Raw genomic sequence first — 21,972 nt, forward strand, 5'->3', positions numbered from 1 at the left:
CAAAAAGTTAAACACAGAGTTACCATATGACAAAGCAGCTCCACTCACAGGCATATACTCAAGAGAACTGAAAATATATGTTCACACAAAAACTTGTACACAAAGTTCATAGCAACATTATGCACAATAGCCAAAAGGTGACAACAATCCAAATGTCCATCAATATTAGATGAGTGGATTAAAAAAATGGTAGATCCATAGAATGGAATACTACTCAGTAACCAAAACGGGATGAAGTATAGACACGTGCTATAAACCAAAAGCCAAACCAGTTGCTGTCCAGTCTATTCTGACTCATAGTGACCCTACAAGACAGAGTAGAACTGCCCCATACGGTTTCCAAGGATCAGCTGGTGGACCTGAACTGCCAACTTTTTGGTTAGCAGCCAAGCTCTGAACCACTGTGGAAAACATGCTAAGTGAAAGAAGCCAGACACAAAAGGCCACATATTGTATGATTCAATTTATATGAAATATCTAGAACAGGCAAATCCAGAGACAGAAAGCACATTAGTGGTTGCCATGGGGTAGGGAGAGGGAAGAATTGGGAATTAAGGGTTTCTTTTTGGAGTGATGGAAATGTTCTAAAATTAGATAATAGTGTTAGGTTGCATACTAAAAAATTACAGAATTTTATACTTTAAAAAGGTTAAAATGTTGAGTTTTATGTTATGTGAATTTTGTCTCAATTAAAAACAAACAAAGTTAAAGTTGTAAAAAATCTACTGACCATTTTCTGTGGTATTGATACAAAATTAGGATATCCAAGCACATCCTCTATGAAGTTGTTGTTGCAGCTTTTTCCAATCCAAATGTAAAAAGTCTAAAAACAAAAAGCAACAAAATATTACAACTCCCTAATCAGCCAAGACAACCCAATAGCTATGTTGTTGTTGTTGCTGTTGTATGCTATTAAGTCAATTCTGACTCACAGCAACTCAGGTCTCACAGAGTAGAACTGCCCCATAGGGTTTCCTAGGCTGTAATTTTACAGGAGGAGGTTGCTAGATCTTTTCTCCTGTGGAGTCGCTGGCAGGCTTGCACCACCAACCTTCAGTTAGTAGCCAAGCATTGAACCAGGACCTTCTAAAAATTATAACGTATAAAAGAGGTAAAGTGTACAATTTCAAATAAAGTAGGAAAGAACATAAAAATAAAACCTCTAACTGGTAAATTGTGAATCTAAATCCAGTAATCAACAGTGGTTCATATCTTCTTTGTTTAAAATTCAAGGTTTCTGATAAAATTCATTTTACTTTCTTTCTCACTTTTTTCTAAAAGGAATGAATGCTTTAATCTGGATAACTGATTCACTCTCTTTTCCATACACTATTGCAATGACTGCCTCTTTAATTCATGATTTTCCCCTCTTCTGTGTCTGCTGAAATTCTTTTCCCGTTCAGGACGGTATACTCATGAAGCTATCTTGAAGATTTGACACCCTCACCACCACCCAATGACTTCTCCTGCACTCCTAATAATTAATGTGATTTCCAACAATGCGTGTAAGTTGAACTAGACAAACTCTGCGGTACCCTTGAATTTTATGGTTCTAAATGATAAATTTAAAAAAAAAAAAAAATTTTTTTTAAAATAATAAAGTCCTTGAAGATAGGACCTTATCTCTTCATTTCTCTTTGTCAAGTACATACAATCCATGATAAGAAAATGCATTAATCTATGATAATAAAATGATACTCAACTATAAAAGTCTAAAATAAATTGACCTCTTGTGCCAGTTGCCAATGTACTCCCTCTCAGCTCCCAATCTACCTTTCACTGCCTGCTCTGTGATAATAGAGCTGGGCCCTGTGTTTCTCTTCCTTTTGTCAGCTAGCACAGTACTAAACTTTGTCAGAAGAGGGTGCTTACATAGCCACAGTCCATAAGGAAAGCACCTTCTCTTGTCAGCTTCTCTGCGGACAATTTTTGAAGAGGTGGCTGAGGTACAACCCTGTCATTAACATGTATTGCACCCTGAAAAGAAAAAGAATGTGAGTGAGATTGTATCACTGTCATCACAGTTCAGAAGCTAATGGTCACTGCATCTCCATGAAATGCTGAAAAATGACATCTGACAATTTTACAGGATGCACATGATTATTGATAATACACCACCACCATGGCTGTATAATCAAGACAGTCAAATATATTCCAGTTATAAAGGTAAAAACATAAATACGTAAAACAATCTATCATATTTACCTTTTGGGGTCAGGATATATTAAAAAGCAGTTGAATGTATCGCATAGCAAGCTAGTTTTTTACATTTCTCTAGTAAGACAATACAGAAAAGATTCCAAAGAGTATAGTTTTAGCACAAGAAAAAAAGACACTACACACTTGCATACTAGAATTATATATAGTTGGATACAGTATGATCAAAACTGCAATATGATCATATCAGAAACAGCCAATATCTACAAAATATAGATGGCAATGTTCACTCTATAACTTAATTTTTAACAAATACCATAACCAAAACTATAAAGTGAATAACTTCCGACATAAAACTATTTCTGAAAACTCCATAACCATAGATAGTGTTTGATAGTCCTATCTTCCAATCAGATCCATAGCTAGTGTCCTTATTTAATCTGTTACCACCATAGAGGGGGGGGGAAATGATGGAAAAAACTATTCATAACACATTATCACCTTAGCTATTGAATCAAGACAGTCAAATGTATTCAAATTTAAGTATTTCCAATGCACAAAAAGAAGTCATACCTCATCTGTCAATCTGTCTATCCTGTATAAGTTGGGATGAATCATTTTCATTAGATGAACAAGTGGCTGTGACTTTATCTGGCACATGGCATATACACGATCATCCAGGCGTGTGCTTGTACCAGTCCTAAATGCTTTCTACAAGGAAAAACATGTAAGTTTTTCAAGTAAAACATAAGGACAGTGGACAAACATGAACACGAATATATACCATCAATCACAGAAAAAGCATGACCTTCAAAGCCAAGCAGACCTGGATTCATGCTCAGCTCTGACATTTAATAGGTGGAACGTGACACCGAGCAAGTTACTCAGCTTCTCTGAGCTATACTGTCATCAGAAGACAAGCATGGAAAATAACCTCTTTAGGCTGTTGTAAAGATTAAAAAAGCTGATGTTAACAATAAAACATGAGGCCTGACACAAGGAAAGACGTTCAACAAATATTAGACCTTTTCCTCGGAGCCTCTTTCAAGAAGCACACGTTAAAAGCGTGCTGTGACCACACCATGACTCAAACTGCTCACACACACTACGGAAGCAGGCATTCGCTTTCACAAGTCATCAGGTATGTGAACACCTCTGCTTTCCATTGATCTTTTCCTAGTCTTCGAAACTCTGCAAATACTAAATAGCATAAATCTTTAATCATTAAAAAAAAAAAAAAAAAATCTGCGTTTCATCTCTTCACCTACGTATGTGACAATTAAAAGAAAAACTTTATTAAATATAACTATATATATTAGCTACCTGTTTGAGAAGGGCCAAAACGTAGAGAGGAAACAGCTTGAGGGAGCTGGGTGCTATCAACGCAGAGCGCTGTAGACTGGAGACCGTCGAGCCGTACGCAGACAACGAATCCACCACGGCATTCACTAAGGCATCTCTTGCATCTGACAGACTTGATGAAACTGATCGATCCACAGCTATAACCAAAACCAACCAAAATGAAAAGATATTTAACCACTAGCTTGCAATGAATGCCATCAGTAAGAGACAAAATTTCCATGCTTCATTTAAAAAAAAACAAAAATTCAGTGTGTTGGCTAGAGATATGCTTCCTACTTGTTCCCTCATTTTACAAGTGTCTGATGATTACACATTATTTCTCAACTAAATCTGACTGAATAAATTAGACAATTAGAACAAGTCTACATTCTTTTGGAGTTTTTTTTTTTAATCTCTCAAGTCTAAAAACACTGAGCCACTATTAACACTAGAGAATGTGTATCATCCATCTACTTCTGAAAAAGCCCTGGGGATGTTTCCATTATTGAAATGAAAGCCCCAAGTATAAATTATCATTTGTTTCCATACAGCCAATGTAAATTCCTTAATCTGAGATACCCCTTGTGATCCTCTAAAACCTTCTTTGTCAAAGTATTCCCAGGTCAACAAATAAAAGAGAGAGTAAACCGGACTTAGGCCTTCTCAGACACTGGTGAGCCAGGTATCAGAGTGAAACTGATTTTCCTCAAGCACATATTTTACTAAAATATAGGGATAATCTATATGTATGTCCAAGTATTAAAAATAAAATTACATGCATAATTAATTTGAAATCTAGATATAAAATGATTCTTAAAATTGGGATCCCTTAGTAAATGCTACTTTAATTCTCCTCCAAGTAACACTGACTGTTTTGTCTTCAGGACTATACGGAAAACAGCAAGGCTCATTTCATGTCCAAACTCATCTAGAAGGCAAATCCATTAAAAGCAAAACAAAAAACTCAACATTTTCTTAATTCCTTAAAGGACTGTTTTTTACTTTGTTTTTTTAACTTACATACAATAAAATTTACTTTTTCTGGTGTATGGTTCTATGGTTATTATGTATCAAATCCACAATTGTGTAATCACTACCACAAGATACAGAACAATTCCATCACCCCCCAGAAGTCCCCCTGTGCTGTCCCTTTGTAGTAAAACCCTTCCCCTACTCTCACCAGCCCCTGCCAATCACTGATCTATTCTCCAACCCTATAATTTTCCCTTTTCTAGAATGTCATATAAATGGAATTATATATATGTAGTCTTTTGGGTCTAGCTTCTTTCACTTAGCATAATGCTAAGTAAGTCATCCATGTTTGTTCATGCATCGATAGCTCACTCTTCTTCACTGCTGAGTTGCATTCCACTGTATGGATGCACCGTAATTTGTTTATACATTCACCGGTTGAAGGAAATATGAGTTGCTAGCAGTTTTTAGTGATTATGAATCCTCCAAAAGATTTTTAAAGAATTAGTAAGAAATATAAGAACAGTCCAATTCATACTGCAGTAAATGAAAATGTAAAACAAATACTTTCAAAAAGGGAGTTCTAGGGTTAAAATAAAAATGCCCTAAACATAAGTTTCACCTGTTCCCTCACTTTTTTACTCACCCATATTTGCCAGAAGGCAGATGGCAGCTTGTACATCCACTCCTGCATACACGTCTGCTAGTGAACTTACCACTGGCAAACAAAGTGTGTGTACTCTAATCCTCCGCTCACCTAAACAAAACGATGAAGAAATGTCACTGCAAGATACGTTACACCAAGAAAGAAATAAAATGAACAGGTCAAAATTTTATTCAAGTTATTATTTTGATGAGATTAAATCATCAACCGAAGTTTGAAATGTAAAAACAAAGTCTTACAACTAATAGGTTTGAAAGCAGATTAAACACTCTCTGAAGTCCCTGTGTGGTGCAAATGGTTAATATGCTGGGCTGCTAACCAGAAAGTTGAAGGTTCAAGTCCACCCACAGTTGCCCTGGAAGACATGCCTAAAGATCTACTTCTGAAAAACCAGCCACTGAATACTTGATGGAGCACAGCTCTACTCTGATACACACGGGGGCGCCATGAGTCAGAGTCGACTTGATGGCAACTGGTAAACACTCTAAATCTGAAGGCAGACTAGGAACAATGTATTTTGTATCTAGTTGAACAATAGTGTCTTAGTTATCTAGTGTTGCTAAAACAGAAATACCATTAGCGGAGAGCTGTAACATTTCCTCACAGTAAAAAAGCAGGCTAAAAGTCCCAATTCAGGGTGTCAGCTCCAGGGAAAGGCTTTCTCTCTCTGTTGGCCTTCTCATCAATTTTCCCCCAGACTAGGAGCTTCTCCGGGCAGGGCCCCCGGGTTCAAAGGATGTGCTCTGCTCCCAGCACTGCTTTCTTGATGGTATAAAAGGTCCCCGTCTCTCTGCTTGCTTCTCTCTTATATTTCAAGAGATTGCCTCAAGACACAATCCAATCTTACAGACTGAGTCCTGCCTCACTAACACAACTGCCACCCATCCTGCCTCATTAACATCATAGAGGCAGGATTTACAACACACAGGAAAATACCGGGAATCATGGCCCAGCCACATTCATACACACGTTTTTTGGGGGGACATAATTCAACCTGTGACAAATAGGTTCTGCCTTTTATTTTAATGTCACGCATTCTAAATTATATCCAATAGTTAAATATAAGAAATATAAATAATAAATAAAGGCCTTAACTGCTACGCAGAATTTTTTATTTTATGGGGCAAGAAGTAATGCTAAGGATGGCACAGTTGGATCTTGCATGAGAGGTTTACCAGAAGCATATGCTACTGTGAACACAGGCCTTCCATGAGTCTAAAAAGATATTATTTAAAGATTCAAATATAAGAGTTAAAAAAAAAAAAAAAAGAACTACATATATTTGAGTAACTAATGTAAATTCCATTACTTCCTACTGAATGTTCATTCTTCCTCCTCAGTACTAAAGAGCATGTGAAAGGAGGGGTGAGTTACTGCTGCAGGCTATAATTAATTTCTGTTAACACTACCTTTGCTTGATGTATATAACAGGGCTGTTTGAAAGCACACTAAAGAAGTATCTGTTAAATTTTCTTCAATTGATAGCTGTACCGCAAATCCAGCATCAGGATTGATATTGGCCAGGGATAACAAATCAGTGGAACGAACGAAGAAGTTTCCATGAAAAGTGTGCATTGAAAGACCTATGAAACAGAAATCTAGATATAAAACATGAAGTAACACTAGTATGTTTACCTCAGGCTAAAGTTACTTTGGAAAGTCAAAGATGCCTCTGAATTTGAACCAAGAGGATAACTGAAGAGGTAGGGTTGGAGTGTGGGTTGAGGTTCTAAAACACTAATACAAAAAAACCAATGCAGGTTATATCAAAGTGAGACTGTGTATTTAACTTGTACTGGTAACTAATCTTACTAATATTTTCTCATATATGATTTGAAGTCAGACAATGAGCAAACATACAAAATTAAACAAATGAAAGTTACTGTACAGCTCATTTTAGATGTAAAATAAGGCAAAAAAAAAAAAAATAAGGCATGAGAATCCCTAAAAACAAACATTCACACAGAACCAAGGAAATGTAGTTGAGGACTATTTCAATGATTACGCAGGCCAAGATCCTTAATTTGACAATTTTCTTTACAATCTTTCCTATTTCCTTAATTCTCCTTTTAAAATCAGTTCCAATATGGGCTTTCTTTTAGGTTTCTCTTTGAATAAAGCAAACCATTACTTTTGCCCACTTATTCAAGTTACATAAAAAAATTGGGCAATGATTAATCAGTAAGTATATATACTTTTATATATATATATATATATATATATATATATTTTTAAATATATACTTAAAACACCAGGTGACTCTACCTGGATCAAAAAGCAAATCCTCTATGGTAAGAAGTCATCGTTAGGTGTTAATTTTGACACAAGTATGTAACATAAAGCATAATTTTTATAATTTCATACCTTTAGTACACCTTATTCTCATAACAGCTTCAAATCCAATTTTTCTTGTGAGGTAACGTTTTAGGTCCTTTTGTAACTTCTCTGCTTGTGAAGGATTGTGAGTACAGTGGAAAGATGGATAATAATAGATGCACCCTGCAGAATACTTGGACATACAAGCTTTAGAGAGAAATTATAAAAAGTATTAGCTACAGAAACAATAATATACTACTTATTCATATAATAAGTACAGATCCTATATTCTGAAGAAATCTACATCATAATGAGAAAACCTAAGCTGTCAAAATAAGAATATATAAATTTGAGCAAACAAACATTGGTAAAATGTAACATATAATAAAGTTTACTGTTGAGCAGAATGGTTAAGGTAATCCTGCTATATTTGTGTTTGAATGCGAACCTCAAGGTTGACAGTTCGAACCCACACAGTGGTACCACAGAATAAAATCCCTAGAGACCTGCTTGCGTTAAGATTATGGCCAAGAAAACCCTAAGGATGACTGTCCTGCCAGGGAACACAACAGCCAGTACTGGACAGAGCAGAAGAAAATCTTAGAACAGAATTCAAATTCATGTAAACAATCCAGACTTAATGGTCTCACAGAAACTTGAGGAGCCCCCAAAACTATGGCCCCCGGACACTCTGTTAACCCAGAACTGAAACTATTCCCGAAGCCCACTCTTCAGACAAAGATTAGACAGGACTATAGGACAGAAGACAACACACGTGAGGAATGTACTTCTTGGTTCAATCGGATATGCAAGACCAAGTGGGCAGCTCCTGTCTAGGAGCAGGATGAGAAGGCAGGAAGAGACAGGAGTTGGTTGAATGGACACGGGGAACCCTGGGTGGAAACGGGGAGTGTGCTGTCAAATTGTGGGGGTTGCAATCAATGTCACAAAACGATATATGTATAAATTTTTGAATGAGAAATTAACCGGAGCTGTGAACCTTCACTGAAAGCACACACACACAAAAATCCTATGGAGCAGTTCTCCTGTGTAACACATGGGTGCGGGTTGCCATGAGTCAGAATCGACTCAACGGCAACACACAATAACAACAACATAGTACTTTACAGTTTACTAATTAATGTTCATAGATATTATCTTTTTAATTCACATGCCTTGCTACCCAACACATTGAGAGCTGAAGAGCTCAGATTTAATCATGTGTTAAAAATGTTTATGTAAACCCATAAAAACGACTGTTTCGCCTTACCTAGAGAAGCCAGATCGGAATATTGTGAACTTAAAAGGAACAGATCCACTGCAGTCTGCTGCCCTGAGCAATCTAAAGCAAGTTTCTTATAAAAATCAGTTGCAGGGCCAAGGTGCTGTACAACCTAAGTCAACAGATCACAAAGTAAGAGCCAGAAACCTTCAATTATGCACACATTTCGCTCTCTCTTATAATAACGAAGAGAATATTCGCTGTTCCTTATCAAACTAAGGAGGAGTTTTTTCAATGTCTGGGCAGTTGGCGAATATTTTCAATAATAAAAATAGCTAACATTTATAAAGCAGTTACTGTGTACCAGCACTGTTTGAGATGCTTTATATAAATTAACTTATTCAATCTGCATAATGGTACATATCATCTCAGGGTTTTCATTATCTTTATTTCACAGAGAAAGAAACTGAGATGCGCAACAATTAAGTAACTTGACCAAGATTACATGGCTATTGAGTGGTGGATACTAGAATATAAACCCAAGCAGTCTGACTCCAGAGTGAGTGGTGTAAACCATTATTACAAAGTATTATGTAACAACATGACAGAGTAACAAATTAAGGAAGATTTTTTCCCTCTTAGTATGAAGAAACTTGAGCTGAGAAGGAGGCACTGGAGACCAAAAGAATTAAAAATGCAAGAGAGAGGCTCCAAGTTCTTAATCGCTATGTTATACTGCATATCAAAAAATGTTTTAATCCTTTTAATTAATTATTATATTAGAGTTTATTCAGATATGATGAAATATGTAAACCACAACAGATACTTAAGCTTTTGAGTCCAGCAGATGGAGAATATTTTTGAATGTCAAATGGGAAAAAAAAAAAAAACCTGTATCAAAGAATTCAGTACATACCCATATAACAGCTTTCTCAGTTCAAAACACCAGTATTCTACAATGGACTGTTAGATCAATGAACTGAATGGTAGCTACACTTGTCAATGAATTTAAAAAACATATTTTCCCTAATTTATTTTGAAATTAGCTTTTTTTCTCAAAAGAAATTTAAAAGTATAATTTCTATAAAAATTAAAATATGGTGTCATTTTTCTTTAGCAAATTGGTAAAGAATGAAAAAGCAATGATATTTAATAGTGGCTAGAGGATGAGAGTCTTTAAGAGTGCAAGTTGATTTAAAAAACCCCATAAGTAAAATACACTAATAAATGTAAAATTTATCCTCTTTGAATCAGTAATTCCACCTCCAGGAATTATCCCAAGGAAAACCTGAACAAGTGACTAAAATTTATGACACTATCAAAACTCTTATTTGATTCACACTTCTAAGTAGTTTTAACAGTATTTTCTCATATAGAGTTTGAGGTCAGACAGAACTCACATACAAAACAATAATGAACACACTGCAATGCAAAAACAAAAAGATCATCTGAGTTACACTCTCCTACCTTTTTTTTTTTAATAATGAAGTAGAAAAGGAGAATAATGAACAAATAATTACAGGTAGAAAACACCATCCTGGATATGACAATGAAACTAAATATAAAATACCTTTGTACTCGACCTCTGATTAGGGTCTTCTCTGGACTGCAGAAGTCCGGCACCAATGGAAGGCAACTGTGTCTGAAATACAGACACACGGCCACCTGTTGGAGACATTAATTTAAAGGCAGCCTGAAGCGCAGGACCAAGGGCACTGTGCGTTTCTCTTGTATTGGTGAACATATTTGGTAATGCATTCAGTAAGTCTTTTATAAGCTGGGAAAACAAAGATTAAAAGTTGAGTTACTGAGAAGGCAAGGCAGTATTTTTCTTTAAAACATTCCAGAGTGTAGTATGTGCCTCTGCAGGTCATTCTGGGGACTGCAGCTGAGGAGTCAACAGATATGCTACCTACATTGTCTATTGTTTTCAATATTAATCGCAATATTCATATACCAAGTAAACAGATATTAAATATTTTAGTAGACAGTTGAAATAACAAATATTTTGATATTAAAAAAAAATCAATCTCACCTCTCTGCTTTCATATAGATTCACAAGTAAGCTATCTGGTGTAGGCAGAAAAACATCTATGGGGAAAAAATATATTTTAATCAATAAATAGAGTCAAAAGAATAAATTAAAAAATCTTAGCTTCTATCAGGTCACACATGTAATGTGTGCTATAATCTTGCTATATTAAATTAGCTATATGTATGTATACTCTCTAAATGTTATATATACGTATGTGTGATATGTATGTATGTGTAGGTATACACACACACAGATGCAAAAAACTTAGAATCAAATATTTCACAGGAATACAACTATTTTAAAATGAATACCAGAGTGTACTAAATCATCCTTACAACATATGATGAGGTGTACTATAAAATAAAGTAGCCCCAATTCTGAAGTCTGTAGTTAGAAAGACTTATTTTATAGCTCACGTCTTACCATCTATATCAGACACAATCAACATCTGAGGCTGTGATAATCCCTCTTGTAAGTTGTAGAAATGAATAGTGCTATCAAAGGTCATGAATCCTATTCTTGTTCTTGAATCTCCAGGAAGCCTAAAGATAAAAATGATTTTAAATTCCAAGTGCTCAACAACATACTTATTACAAAAAATAAAGAGATGGTAAACTAAGTTTGTTGTTGTGTGCTGCTGAGTAAGTTCTGACTCATACTGATCCTATACGACAGAGTAAAATTGTTCCATATGCTTTCCTTATCTGTAATCTTTACAGGAGCTGATGACTAAGTCTTTTCTCCCGCAAAGCTGTGAGAGGATTCAAACTGCAGACCTTTTGGTTAGCAGCCGAGTGCTTAACCATTGTGCCGTCAGGGTTCCATACACTAAGTTTAAGGATATTAAATGTACTTTTTTAAAGGGGACAGAAAAATTATCCCTACCTAAACCACATACATTAGAGAAGAGCAAGGATGATACATTCCATTTTCGGATGAAACCACTTACATGTTTACAACTCATTCAAACTTCAAAAAACTGAACTATGTCAATATTCAAATAAGAATAAATCAAAACTAAAAATGACATGATTAAAGAAACAGAATTCTTGCTACCTTTTTTTAGAAACACACCTTTTAAAGTGAAAAGTTACTGATATTTTTAGCTCCCACATTACAATAGCTTATCTTGTTTAAGCATCTGAAGGACAGAACGACAAATGAGTACTTGCAAGAAAAATCAGATTTTAATGTGTAAATTTTAAAATAAAAATACATGTAAGGATATCTACCAACAAGCTTTTAAAAATCACTGTTTACTTACCTGTCAAACTGACTAATAAGAAATGGATGTCTTACTTGAGTATATTTCTGAGTACCACCAACTACGTTAACTCCACTTAGACACTTTATTTTTCAGCAAAGCCTTTAAAATGTTTTTGAGTATTAATGGGTGCCAAAATACAACATGTACCTAAGCAACAGACATTACTACTGTTATGCATGACAGTGATAGATCAGGCTGTTCTGATAGCCCTCAGGCTAGGTCAGAACACATTTCAGAGAACAGAATGAAACAAATTACGTGTTTGTTCTGCTTCCCCATGCTGGTCAAGACTTACAACGTTTCTATAATCCACACTTTGAGATTTCGAAGGTCAATCAAGGCTATTTGTTACCCATCTGAGTCAGACAATTGGTCCACCTCAAGCTCAAAATACAGAGATGTGCTGGTACTGCTCCAGCATCAAACTCTCTTTTTTCTCAATGTTTCCAGAGCCCTTTCCAAAAACAAGTTACTTTATTATCACTATCCTTATCATATTTACTTATTTTATTGTGGTGGAAATATATATAACAAAGCATATGCCATTTCAATTAACTATCACATTTCCTTTTAAAATTTTCCCCATGCTTCTATTTTCTGCTACAATCAAATATAAACATTTTTTAAAAACTATTTTCCATTCCCAATTTTATCTGTTTCGTTTTGTGTAATCTATTTAATTTGCAAATAGTCATTCGTCTCTGTGTAATTTGTCACAGTGTACCTATCTGGGGCTATATCCTCACACGTTTTCAGCAGGCTAACTCTTCAGTCTCTGCAGGGTGGTCGTCTCCGTCACTCACTACTAAAGCTATTTCTGAAGTAAGCAGCTGTGACTACGACAAAGGTAAATACTTTGACCAACAGGAAACATAAAAACATTAAGTTACTAACAAACTAAAAGCAAATCATTAAATATCGCTGGATATTTTTATCTTGAATGAAATGTTATCAGTTTTATTCACAGGTCAACATCAGTGATCAGCAGACTATGGGGACTAGAACACAATTCAAAAGAACGAGGTTCTCAAACTCCAATGGGAGATGGGGGAGAACCTTCCAGAATTGCCTAGAGTACTTCTGACATCTCTACACATGTCAAGAACCAATGAAGTAGTGAGTGACTCTTACTGACAATCTTAAGGCAGATCTCTCCTGAGTGGTGGATGAAATAAAAGAGATGTACAAACAACTTTGTTTTCCAGAGATGTGGAAGCTCCCTTTTTAATGCTAAAGTGCTCCTGCCTGGCTGAAATTGGTAGACACATACGCAGGAATGAGAGCTAGGTATACGCAATCCACCTGCCTATTCTATATTCTGTTTCCATTTCTGCAATAGAGCTCATTAGTAATGTGCCAAATGAAAAGCTCAATTTCTGCTTTCCTGAAATATGCAGACAAAACTAATTTCCTTCCTCCCTTTATATTACTCACTTAGCACAATTATAACTAGTATATGAAAACCTTCCTTGCTCAGGAGTAAATTACAGCTAGGTTTCTCATTCAGATTCTGATGCTTGGGGGACCCTAGCCAGGTCAAGCTTTCTGGACTCCAGTGTTCAGAACTAGAGCTGCTACATCATAGGGATAAATCAGACAAGATCTCAATTCCCAACTAAATATTAAAAATTTATGATTTTATGATTCAGATACCCAGTCATCAGTCATAAAATAATCCAACTATTATATGGTAGGCAGGAAATACTCTTTTAATTCACAGAAAAATGTAATCCAACTTAATAAAAACCAATCCCGTAACTTCACATTTATATACACACTATGCATATAATACACACTGTGTCTGTAATACACACACATATTACGAGTAAAAAAAAAATTCTTACTTGTCTAGATTTTCTAATAGTGACTGGCACAAAACTGTCAAATATCCAGCTTCTACTGCATTATGAGACACATCTAAAACAAACAAGTAAACTGCAGGTTGAGGAGGACGAAGCTGAAAGGAATAAAAATAATATAATTTATTTAGCTGGTACAGTTTGTTCTTTTTATATACTACTATTGACATTTACTGAGTATACTACACAACAGAACACATACACAAATAGGGCTGACGTTCTGGAAGATCTCATGTGCTAAGGAAAATGACCCTCCTCCCTCTTTCTTTTTTCCTTGTAAAGTTGGTTGTGGATGAACATGAGAAGGCAGTCATCACACACTAAGGGCTAAGTAGGTGGGCTGAAAGTTTTCCTGGTAAGGAGTACTGGTTAAGATATCTTTTAGAGAAAAACTGGGCCTGTGTATTATATTTAATGCTGAGTTCTATATCCCTCCCCTGCAGAAGTTTTAAAAATACACTTTTTAAAAATAAATATTAAACCTGCATTTGCGATGAGTACTAGCTATCAGGTCACCTGGTAGAGGCTGAATCCCAAGCCTAAGTGTAAAGACAGTCATTTTCGTTTGGAAATGGTTATTTCAAAACAAATGAAGGTTGTGAAGGAACTGATTACAACTTAAAAGAGACTTAAGAGACATATCAAATAAACATAATGTGGGGGCACTGAATGAATCTTGATTCAAATGAACCAAGAGGAAAAAAAACACTTCTGAGACAACAGGGGTAATCTGAACACATACTGGACATTAGGTGACATTAAGAAATTACTGTGAATTTTGTTGGTTGTGATGATAAGATATGTTTTTAAAAATGATTATGACATCTGGGATTAGCATTTAATAAACTCCAGGGTAGGTGAGGGAAAGCAGAGACTGGAGCTGGCTGGTGAATAAATAAAATACATTCAGCAAAGTGTTGATAATTGTTGAAGCTTGGTGATAGGTAAAAAGGGCTTATTAGACTATTTTCTTTGCGATACACTTGAAAATTGTCATAGAAAGTTAATATAAAAGAATTTAGACTCTTTTTCTTTTTTCTTTTTTTAATATGTCAAGTGTCATACAGGGTCATATGCCACTTCAATTAGATTAAGATTCCTACATAGCCAAGACAGAGTGGGGACATAAGTTATAATGACAAAAGTTGAGAATAAATGTATTAGAGTGGTCAAGAGAGAGTTCATTACAGTTAATATGGAAATAGAGAAGCAAATAGTTCTTAACTGAGCAGAGGCTAAATTAGACATAAAGGGCCATAAAGATTACAAATAATATATAAAGAAATGGCTAAGCACCAGGAATTTTATACACGCCAGCTGTTCCGGTCCACCTTTTTCAAATAGCAGCACTTTAAATGTTTATGGACAATAAACATTAAAAATGAGGACACAGAAAAAAATATAGTTATTATAATACATTAAAAATGAGCAGACATGATAAAGAAGATGAGCAGAATTTAGACCAAGAATTCATTTTTGTAAGCAGCAAAGAAAAAGATCTTAGATTCAGCATAATTAAAGAACAGGTAGAATTATATGACTGAATCAGAAAGAGAAAAATTAGAGTGAAGTCAATATCCATTTCTCTTAATATCTGTACTTGGTGAACTGGTAAGATGGTGATATTATTAAGAGCCTGGAAACTGTAGTTTTTGGCAAAAACATGAGCTTTGCTGTTTTGAGGGTCTTAAATGTCAAATAGTAAAGAGTATCTAAATTCATTCCAAGTAATCAAATCATGGCAACAAATTTTAGATATTAGTGCTAATCATAAAGTATTATTAACATTTCCTAGTGACAGTATACACTCTTCTAGGTCAAATATCTTTAGAATTTTCTATTTGTTAAATATAACCTTTCAGCATTATTATAAAATTCATACTTCTGGACAACTTAAATATCTGGACAAAAATTCACTTAACAGCAAATTACAACTTATCGACGTAGGTAGTCCCCGATTTACGACATGGTTGAGTTAGGACGAACCACACCTGTGACCTTTGTTTAGGTCCATCTTATCCTCAGTACTATGAGCTACAGACAACGCCGCAGCACATGATGTGCCGATGTTACAATTCTCAGGCGCTCACTCGAGAAGTTCAATGTTATTACTGGATTAGCTCAAGTTTTTTCTAAACTAAATCAGGGGTTTCAGCTGTTTGAAAAAATGGACCCAAGGGCTGATCACTTTGCTGAAGTAGATAGGTAGATTTGGGAAGCAGTGAGATGTTACCTCAACACACAGGAATTAAAAAAGAAAAGTACCATACAGACAACTCTTACTAATTTTCTGACTAGAAATGCTATCCCCATTGCCAGGGACAATCCAGGTGATCTAGACCTTCCACAAGTGGAATTATTACAGCAGCTGACAAAATGTCAATGTTGTTCTACTCTCCTTCCTGTCGGAGTATATTTTTATGATTTGTGCGTTTTTTAACGTATATATGTACTAAAATACATCAGTAAGTTTATAAGTAATGTTTCCAACCCCAAAGACAAATGACGATTGGATTTATAAAGATACTGGTAATAAAAGGCAATAACGAAAACTTAAAAAAAAAAAAAGGTATTTGACTTACGTCAGTACCAACTGACAAATGAGTCGTCGGACCAGAAACCCATCGTAAATCGGGGTCTACCTGTAATTGTATCCCATGACTGATTTTAACACTGAATAGTTACCATGTAATCTGAAGAGGCAATGAACTCCACAGTTGAATTCTGAACTTCTGGTCGTTTATGAGGTTCACCGTATGATCGAGTAAGGGGATTGTACATAAATTCTTCAGGCACTAGATAAGAATTAGGAATCCAGCATAAATTTAGTAATACGATTTATAACACCTACACAACATACACATACAACACACGCACACATACATAACACGCCCTTAGAAATAAAACACCTCTATCATCAATATTTTTACGAGGTTTATAAAGAGTTCAGTAAACACTTTATGGTTAAAACTAGTCCCTTAAGCCCTCTTTAAAATATATATCTGAAGGATAAAACATTTATTTTCTGAAATCAGGGTACAAGTAACCTTCTTTCTTAGGTGCATGCCCTATTTGTTACACCGCATGACATGGAAAAAAAAAAACAGATACAGAAACACAGATTTGAAAACAATTATAATAAGGGAAGGAAGCAACAGAGAGACAGGCACACATACACACAAATACACACGTGTACACTCATGTATGCAAAGGTCTACCTGAAATGAACGGACCATATACACAGATGACAATCTTAACTTGATAGGAACAAGCATAATAAATCTGCATGACCTCACCTGCATGGCATTCACTGTTTTTTAAATAAACTTTTTTAACTTTGCCCTCCCTGTCATTCTCCCCAGCGTCAATGACCCTCTGCCGCCAAAATGAAGCTTCCTTAAACTATATTCTCTCCATTAAAAACAGCATGAAAGTTGTTTTTAAAGCAACGGGGGAAGAAATCAGGTAATGACAAAAATGTCAGAAAATAATATCAAAACAAATCATTTTAAGAATCTGAAACTCACCATCATTAACTCTATAGCACAAATTGCATTTCCATCTACGCTGATCAATGAAGGATACGAAAGGGTTGATATATGTTCGACAAGATCGGCACCTCACAATGGTATTCGATGTTATCACCGGTAATTGCTAGGAAGTAAAAATAAAGATGTTGTAGCAGAAGAGAGCACCCACCCCAGGGTAATTAAAACAACACTTCCTGCTTTGCTCCATATGCAGAACAGAAACCATAACTCTTTTCAGATGGTTTGAAATCGAAGCATTTTAAATATCCAGCAATGTGCCGTACAACGGAAACCCTAGTGGTGTAGTGGTTAAGAGCTATGGCTGCTAACCAAAAGGCTCAAAGTCCAAACCCGCCAGGTGCTCCTTGCAAACCCTATGGGGCAGTTCTACTCTGTCCTTTAGGGTCACTATAAGGCGGAATCAACTTGATGGCAATGGTTTTTTTTTTTTTGGGTGCTGAACGACACAAGTAGCTATCAAATTTTCTCTCGTCACAAACCATAAGATATTACTAAAATAAAGTTGTACCAAATGCAATAAAAGTTACTGACTGACAAGAAGAGCTTGATTGGCCAAGAAAATAATATAAGTCAAAGCTTGTCAGCTAGACTCATGAAATAATGGTGAGAAAGAAACATTAACCTTTGAGTATAAAAATATCCTTCTTTACTGACTGACTGCAACTGGCGCTAGACTATGAGGCACTGCTCATTATATAGCCAGAACCGGCCTGATGGGAACTGAGGCCAAAAAATACCAAACAGAATATGCCTTTTAAGAAAATACATCTCTTCATGCTAAGTTTGGAAAAAGAACTTTATTTTCAGTGTAGAAAATATAGAAGGGATGAAAACACATTGAGAAATCACATATTCTATCTCCCTGAGTTAACCCCTGTTAATATTTACTGTATTCCTCTCTGGCGTTTCTAAAAACACATAAACATACATTATTCATGTTTAATTTTTTTTCACATATACTACTTTTATTACATAAATAACTACGTATCAGTTATGAAAAATCAGGAAGTACAGTTAAATGAAGAGGGAAAAAAACCCCAAAAAACTCAGAATTCTATATCCCAGAGGAAGCTACTGTAACAACTGAGAGTATATATGACTTCCAGAATGTATCATACATGGAATCTGGGTTTAGAGGGGGGGAAAAAAACTCACCTATGTATATAGGAAATTAATTATCTTGATTTAGAGATAAAGGCTACAATAGTAATTACAGGTGATCAAACAGTACTGAAAAATTCACGGTACTTATCACATATTATAATTACTTTATTTTTTATTCATTTTACTTTTTTCTATGCTTCCTAGTAGGAAAGGAAGCTTATTAACCTGTGTATCCTTACCATCTAGCATGATAGGTAATATTTGTTGGGTGAAGGTGAGCAAAAGAAACGCAGCAGCAGCAGAACGGGTAGAAAACCACAGCGGGAGAAAAGTGTGACTGAAAATACAACTTAGAAGTATAAATTAAATATCTCTGAAAAAACTATTTCTGAAAAATTTAGTTTAAATACAATGTATTTGCATGAAATGCCAGAAGGATGTATAAACAGCCAGCAAGCTGGGTATTAAACCAAACAGACCATGGAAACTTAAACAAGTAACGTTTTACGGTTCCTAGGTGGTGCAAACAATTTGCACTCGGCTGACGGCTGAAAGGTTGGTGGTTCAAACCCACCTAGCAGCACCATGGAAGAAAAAGGCCTGGCAATCTGTTTCCGTAAAGATTCTAGTCAAGAAAACCCTGTGGAGCAGTTCTACTCTATAACATATGGAGTCTCCTAAGTGACAATCAGCAACAAAAACAAGTAACGTTTCAATTCAACAGACTTGAAGCATTTGGATTTTGTTATTATTGGATTTGTCTAATACCACTAAGAACAATCAGACAGTTTTCCTCCCAGGACTCCTGAAGTTGATCTACCCACTATGGCCTTTCCAATTTTCAAAACCACTAAATTTTCAGGCCTCATCTTTTGTAGAAAATGTTTTCTACTGTACCCAGAGGACATCACTCCCCAGACTATACTCACTACCTAAGTACCTCATAGAATTTGATCAATTACATATATTAATTATCCTGTGCACTTGTTTTTATATCTTTGTCCCTTGTTAGATAAGAACTTCTTAGGGGCAACGCCAGTGACTTAATCATTTCTGAATTACCAGTACTTGGTTCAGGGCCTGTAATAAAGCAGGCGGCTCAGAAAATGTTTGCTGAATTGAACTGGACAGAAATTATTATTTCCAACATCAAATAAAAGAAGGAAGATGACAAAAATTCTAAGAAACTATACAATCTAAGTATCCTGCACATAAGTACACATGTCAGCATTTAAAAATATTTAGAAATACGTTACTTTACCGTTAAGTCTCTGAAGGGATGTAACAACAATCCTAAAGGAAGTTTAGCTTTATTCAGTAAAGCCTGTGTCTGTGGAATATTTGTCAAAGTACACCGAAATGAACTGCAAAAACATAAATAACATGGACTAACGTTAGCTATGAGAAAAAAAAAAATACTCAAGTAGGTATGAGTTGTAGGTAATTAAGAATATTTAAGACCCGAAGTGAAAATCATTTGGGTATGTTGTGTAACTATAACCAGGATGTCCTGATTCCTTCAAGGAGGCATGTGTCATGAATTTAAAAAGGCCTAAATTAAGGACACATCATTTTCATGGTAGAAAAATACAACACATTCAAGAGAAAACAATTATGCCATTATAAGTACCATGTAAGGTATGAATACGAGTAGAAAACCTGAATGAAAAGGCTTGTCTCTGCATCTTAAATGACACTGTTCCTCTTTTATTGCCCTTTATTTAGCTGTTGAGCTCTTATTATGAGCCTCATCAAAGTTAGCACTTCTTCTGAAACCACCCTCACTCCAGATTCCCCCAGTAGGAGGAATGACTTCCCCTCTGTTCTCTGAGATCTACTTACACCTCTACACTATCAATTGACAGTTTCATTTGCTTTAGTTGGTTATGTACCTTGCCTGTCTTCTCCATTTGAGATCAGAGATCATTTTGTCTTTGCGTCACCCTAGCATTGTTCCTCTCACAGAGTAAGTGCTCAATAAATATGTCATATTAAGATCACTAGACAAAGAATCAAAGGAGCAGTCCAAGAGGCAAGAAGGAGAAATATCATGGAAATCAGAAGAGAAATTTTAAGAAGAGTGGGTAATATTATAATAGAGATATCTAGAATCGTAGGCATTTAGAAAACAGAACAAAAAGAATGAATGAATTTGGTAATAAGGAATTCAAATGTGATCTTTAAGAAATTCTGTAGAGTACTGAGGACTGATCTCATTCAGTAATTAGGGATAAGAATAAAAAGTATTAAGAATACAGCCACTGCTACCACAGTCATTATCTCCACCTACCAAGCATCTGGAAACCCTGGTGGCGTACTGGTTAAAGCTACGGCCGCTAACCAAAAGGTCAGCAGTTCAAATCCACCCAGAGCTCCCTGGAAACCCTACGGGACAGTTCTACTCTGTCCTATAGGGTCGGTATGAGGCGGAATCAACTTGACGGCAGTGGGTTTTTTTTTTTTTTTTGGTTTGGTTACCAAGCATTTACTATGTGCCAGATAACTTACCATAAAATACATGACGAAATTCCTGTTCTCTTGCCCCCCATTATCCAATCCAGTAATAAGGTCTGCTGGCTCTATCCACAAAATATATCTCCAGAATCCCACCACTTTCTACTACCTCCAACACTCCCACCATTACCTCTTGCCCAGACCACTGCATTAGCCTCTTTGCTCCCCTCAGTCAACTCCTTATACGGCTGCCATACTGGTCTTTTAAAAACGTTACTCCTCTGCTCAAACCCTTCCAAACACAAAGGAAACTCCAAGCACCTTACAATGGCCTATAAGGCCTTGCCTATATCTTTGAACTTATCACCTCTCTCATTCTGCTCCACGCACTTCAGGTTTATTGCTGTTCCCCAAACACGCCAAGCTTGTTCCCGCAGTTTGGAACACTCTCCTAAAGAGTCACACAGCTTGCTCAATCACTTCATTCAGATCGCTAATCAAATGTTAACTCCTTGGGAAAGCCTGTCCTGACTCCTCAATTAAAAATAGCTACTCACCTTCATTTTGGATGAAAAATGAGTCTTTATTACTCCCTACACAGATTTTTCTTCATAATAATACCATGACATTACATTATACAGTCACTGGCTTGACTGTTTACAATGTCTTCCCTAAAATATGATAAATTTCATGAGATTGGAGATTTTGTTTTGTTTACTGCTCTATTCCAGCATCTAGAAACGGTGCCTAGCACTTTGGAGGTACTCAGTAAATATTAATTCAAGAAATGATTTATCTTAATATGCAGGCTCTAATTCTTATTCCTGTTTTAGTGTTGATAATACTGAGACTTTGAGAAGTAATTTGTACAAAGTCTCATTAACTACTTACTAGGTCTGTCCAACTCTAAAGACTGTACTCCTTATTACTCTGCTTTGTTGTTTGGTAAGAGATATTTTCACAGAAAAGGCATAAATGAATAGAAACATATATGCCATTCCCTACCTATGGGATTTCTCTTATTTATACT

General features: G+C 35.7%; 1 protein-coding gene across 4 annotated transcripts in view; it reads right to left on the bottom strand.

Annotated features, from left to right (window-relative positions):
• Nucleotides 1-21,972, bottom strand: part of SEC24B (SEC24 homolog B, COPII coat complex component) — a 112,243-nt gene that overhangs the window by 14,059 nt on the left and 76,212 nt on the right. For all 4 annotated transcript variants that reach the window (XM_049885518.1, XM_049885517.1, XM_049885520.1 and 1 more), the window contains 15 exons: nucleotides 19,750-19,852; nucleotides 17,361-17,487; nucleotides 16,519-16,628; nucleotides 13,819-13,931; nucleotides 11,131-11,249; nucleotides 10,708-10,763; nucleotides 10,243-10,449; nucleotides 8,721-8,844; nucleotides 7,499-7,657; nucleotides 6,544-6,717; nucleotides 5,117-5,227; nucleotides 3,481-3,656; nucleotides 2,731-2,868; nucleotides 1,873-1,977; nucleotides 731-823 (listed from right to left, as the gene is read on the bottom strand). In XM_049885518.1, coding sequence (XP_049741475.1) covers nucleotides 731-823; nucleotides 1,873-1,977; nucleotides 2,731-2,868; nucleotides 3,481-3,656; nucleotides 5,117-5,227; nucleotides 6,544-6,717; nucleotides 7,499-7,657; nucleotides 8,721-8,844; nucleotides 10,243-10,449; nucleotides 10,708-10,763; nucleotides 11,131-11,249; nucleotides 13,819-13,931; nucleotides 16,519-16,628; nucleotides 17,361-17,487; nucleotides 19,750-19,852 — 1,915 coding nt within the window. The remainder of the gene's footprint in view (nucleotides 1-730; nucleotides 824-1,872; nucleotides 1,978-2,730; nucleotides 2,869-3,480; nucleotides 3,657-5,116; nucleotides 5,228-6,543; nucleotides 6,718-7,498; nucleotides 7,658-8,720; nucleotides 8,845-10,242; nucleotides 10,450-10,707; nucleotides 10,764-11,130; nucleotides 11,250-13,818; nucleotides 13,932-16,518; nucleotides 16,629-17,360; nucleotides 17,488-19,749; nucleotides 19,853-21,972) is intronic.

This window comes from Elephas maximus, chromosome 5, assembly GCF_024166365.1.
Source record: "Elephas maximus indicus isolate mEleMax1 chromosome 5, mEleMax1 primary haplotype, whole genome shotgun sequence".
Classification (NCBI taxonomy): domain Eukaryota; kingdom Metazoa; phylum Chordata; class Mammalia; order Proboscidea; family Elephantidae; genus Elephas; species Elephas maximus.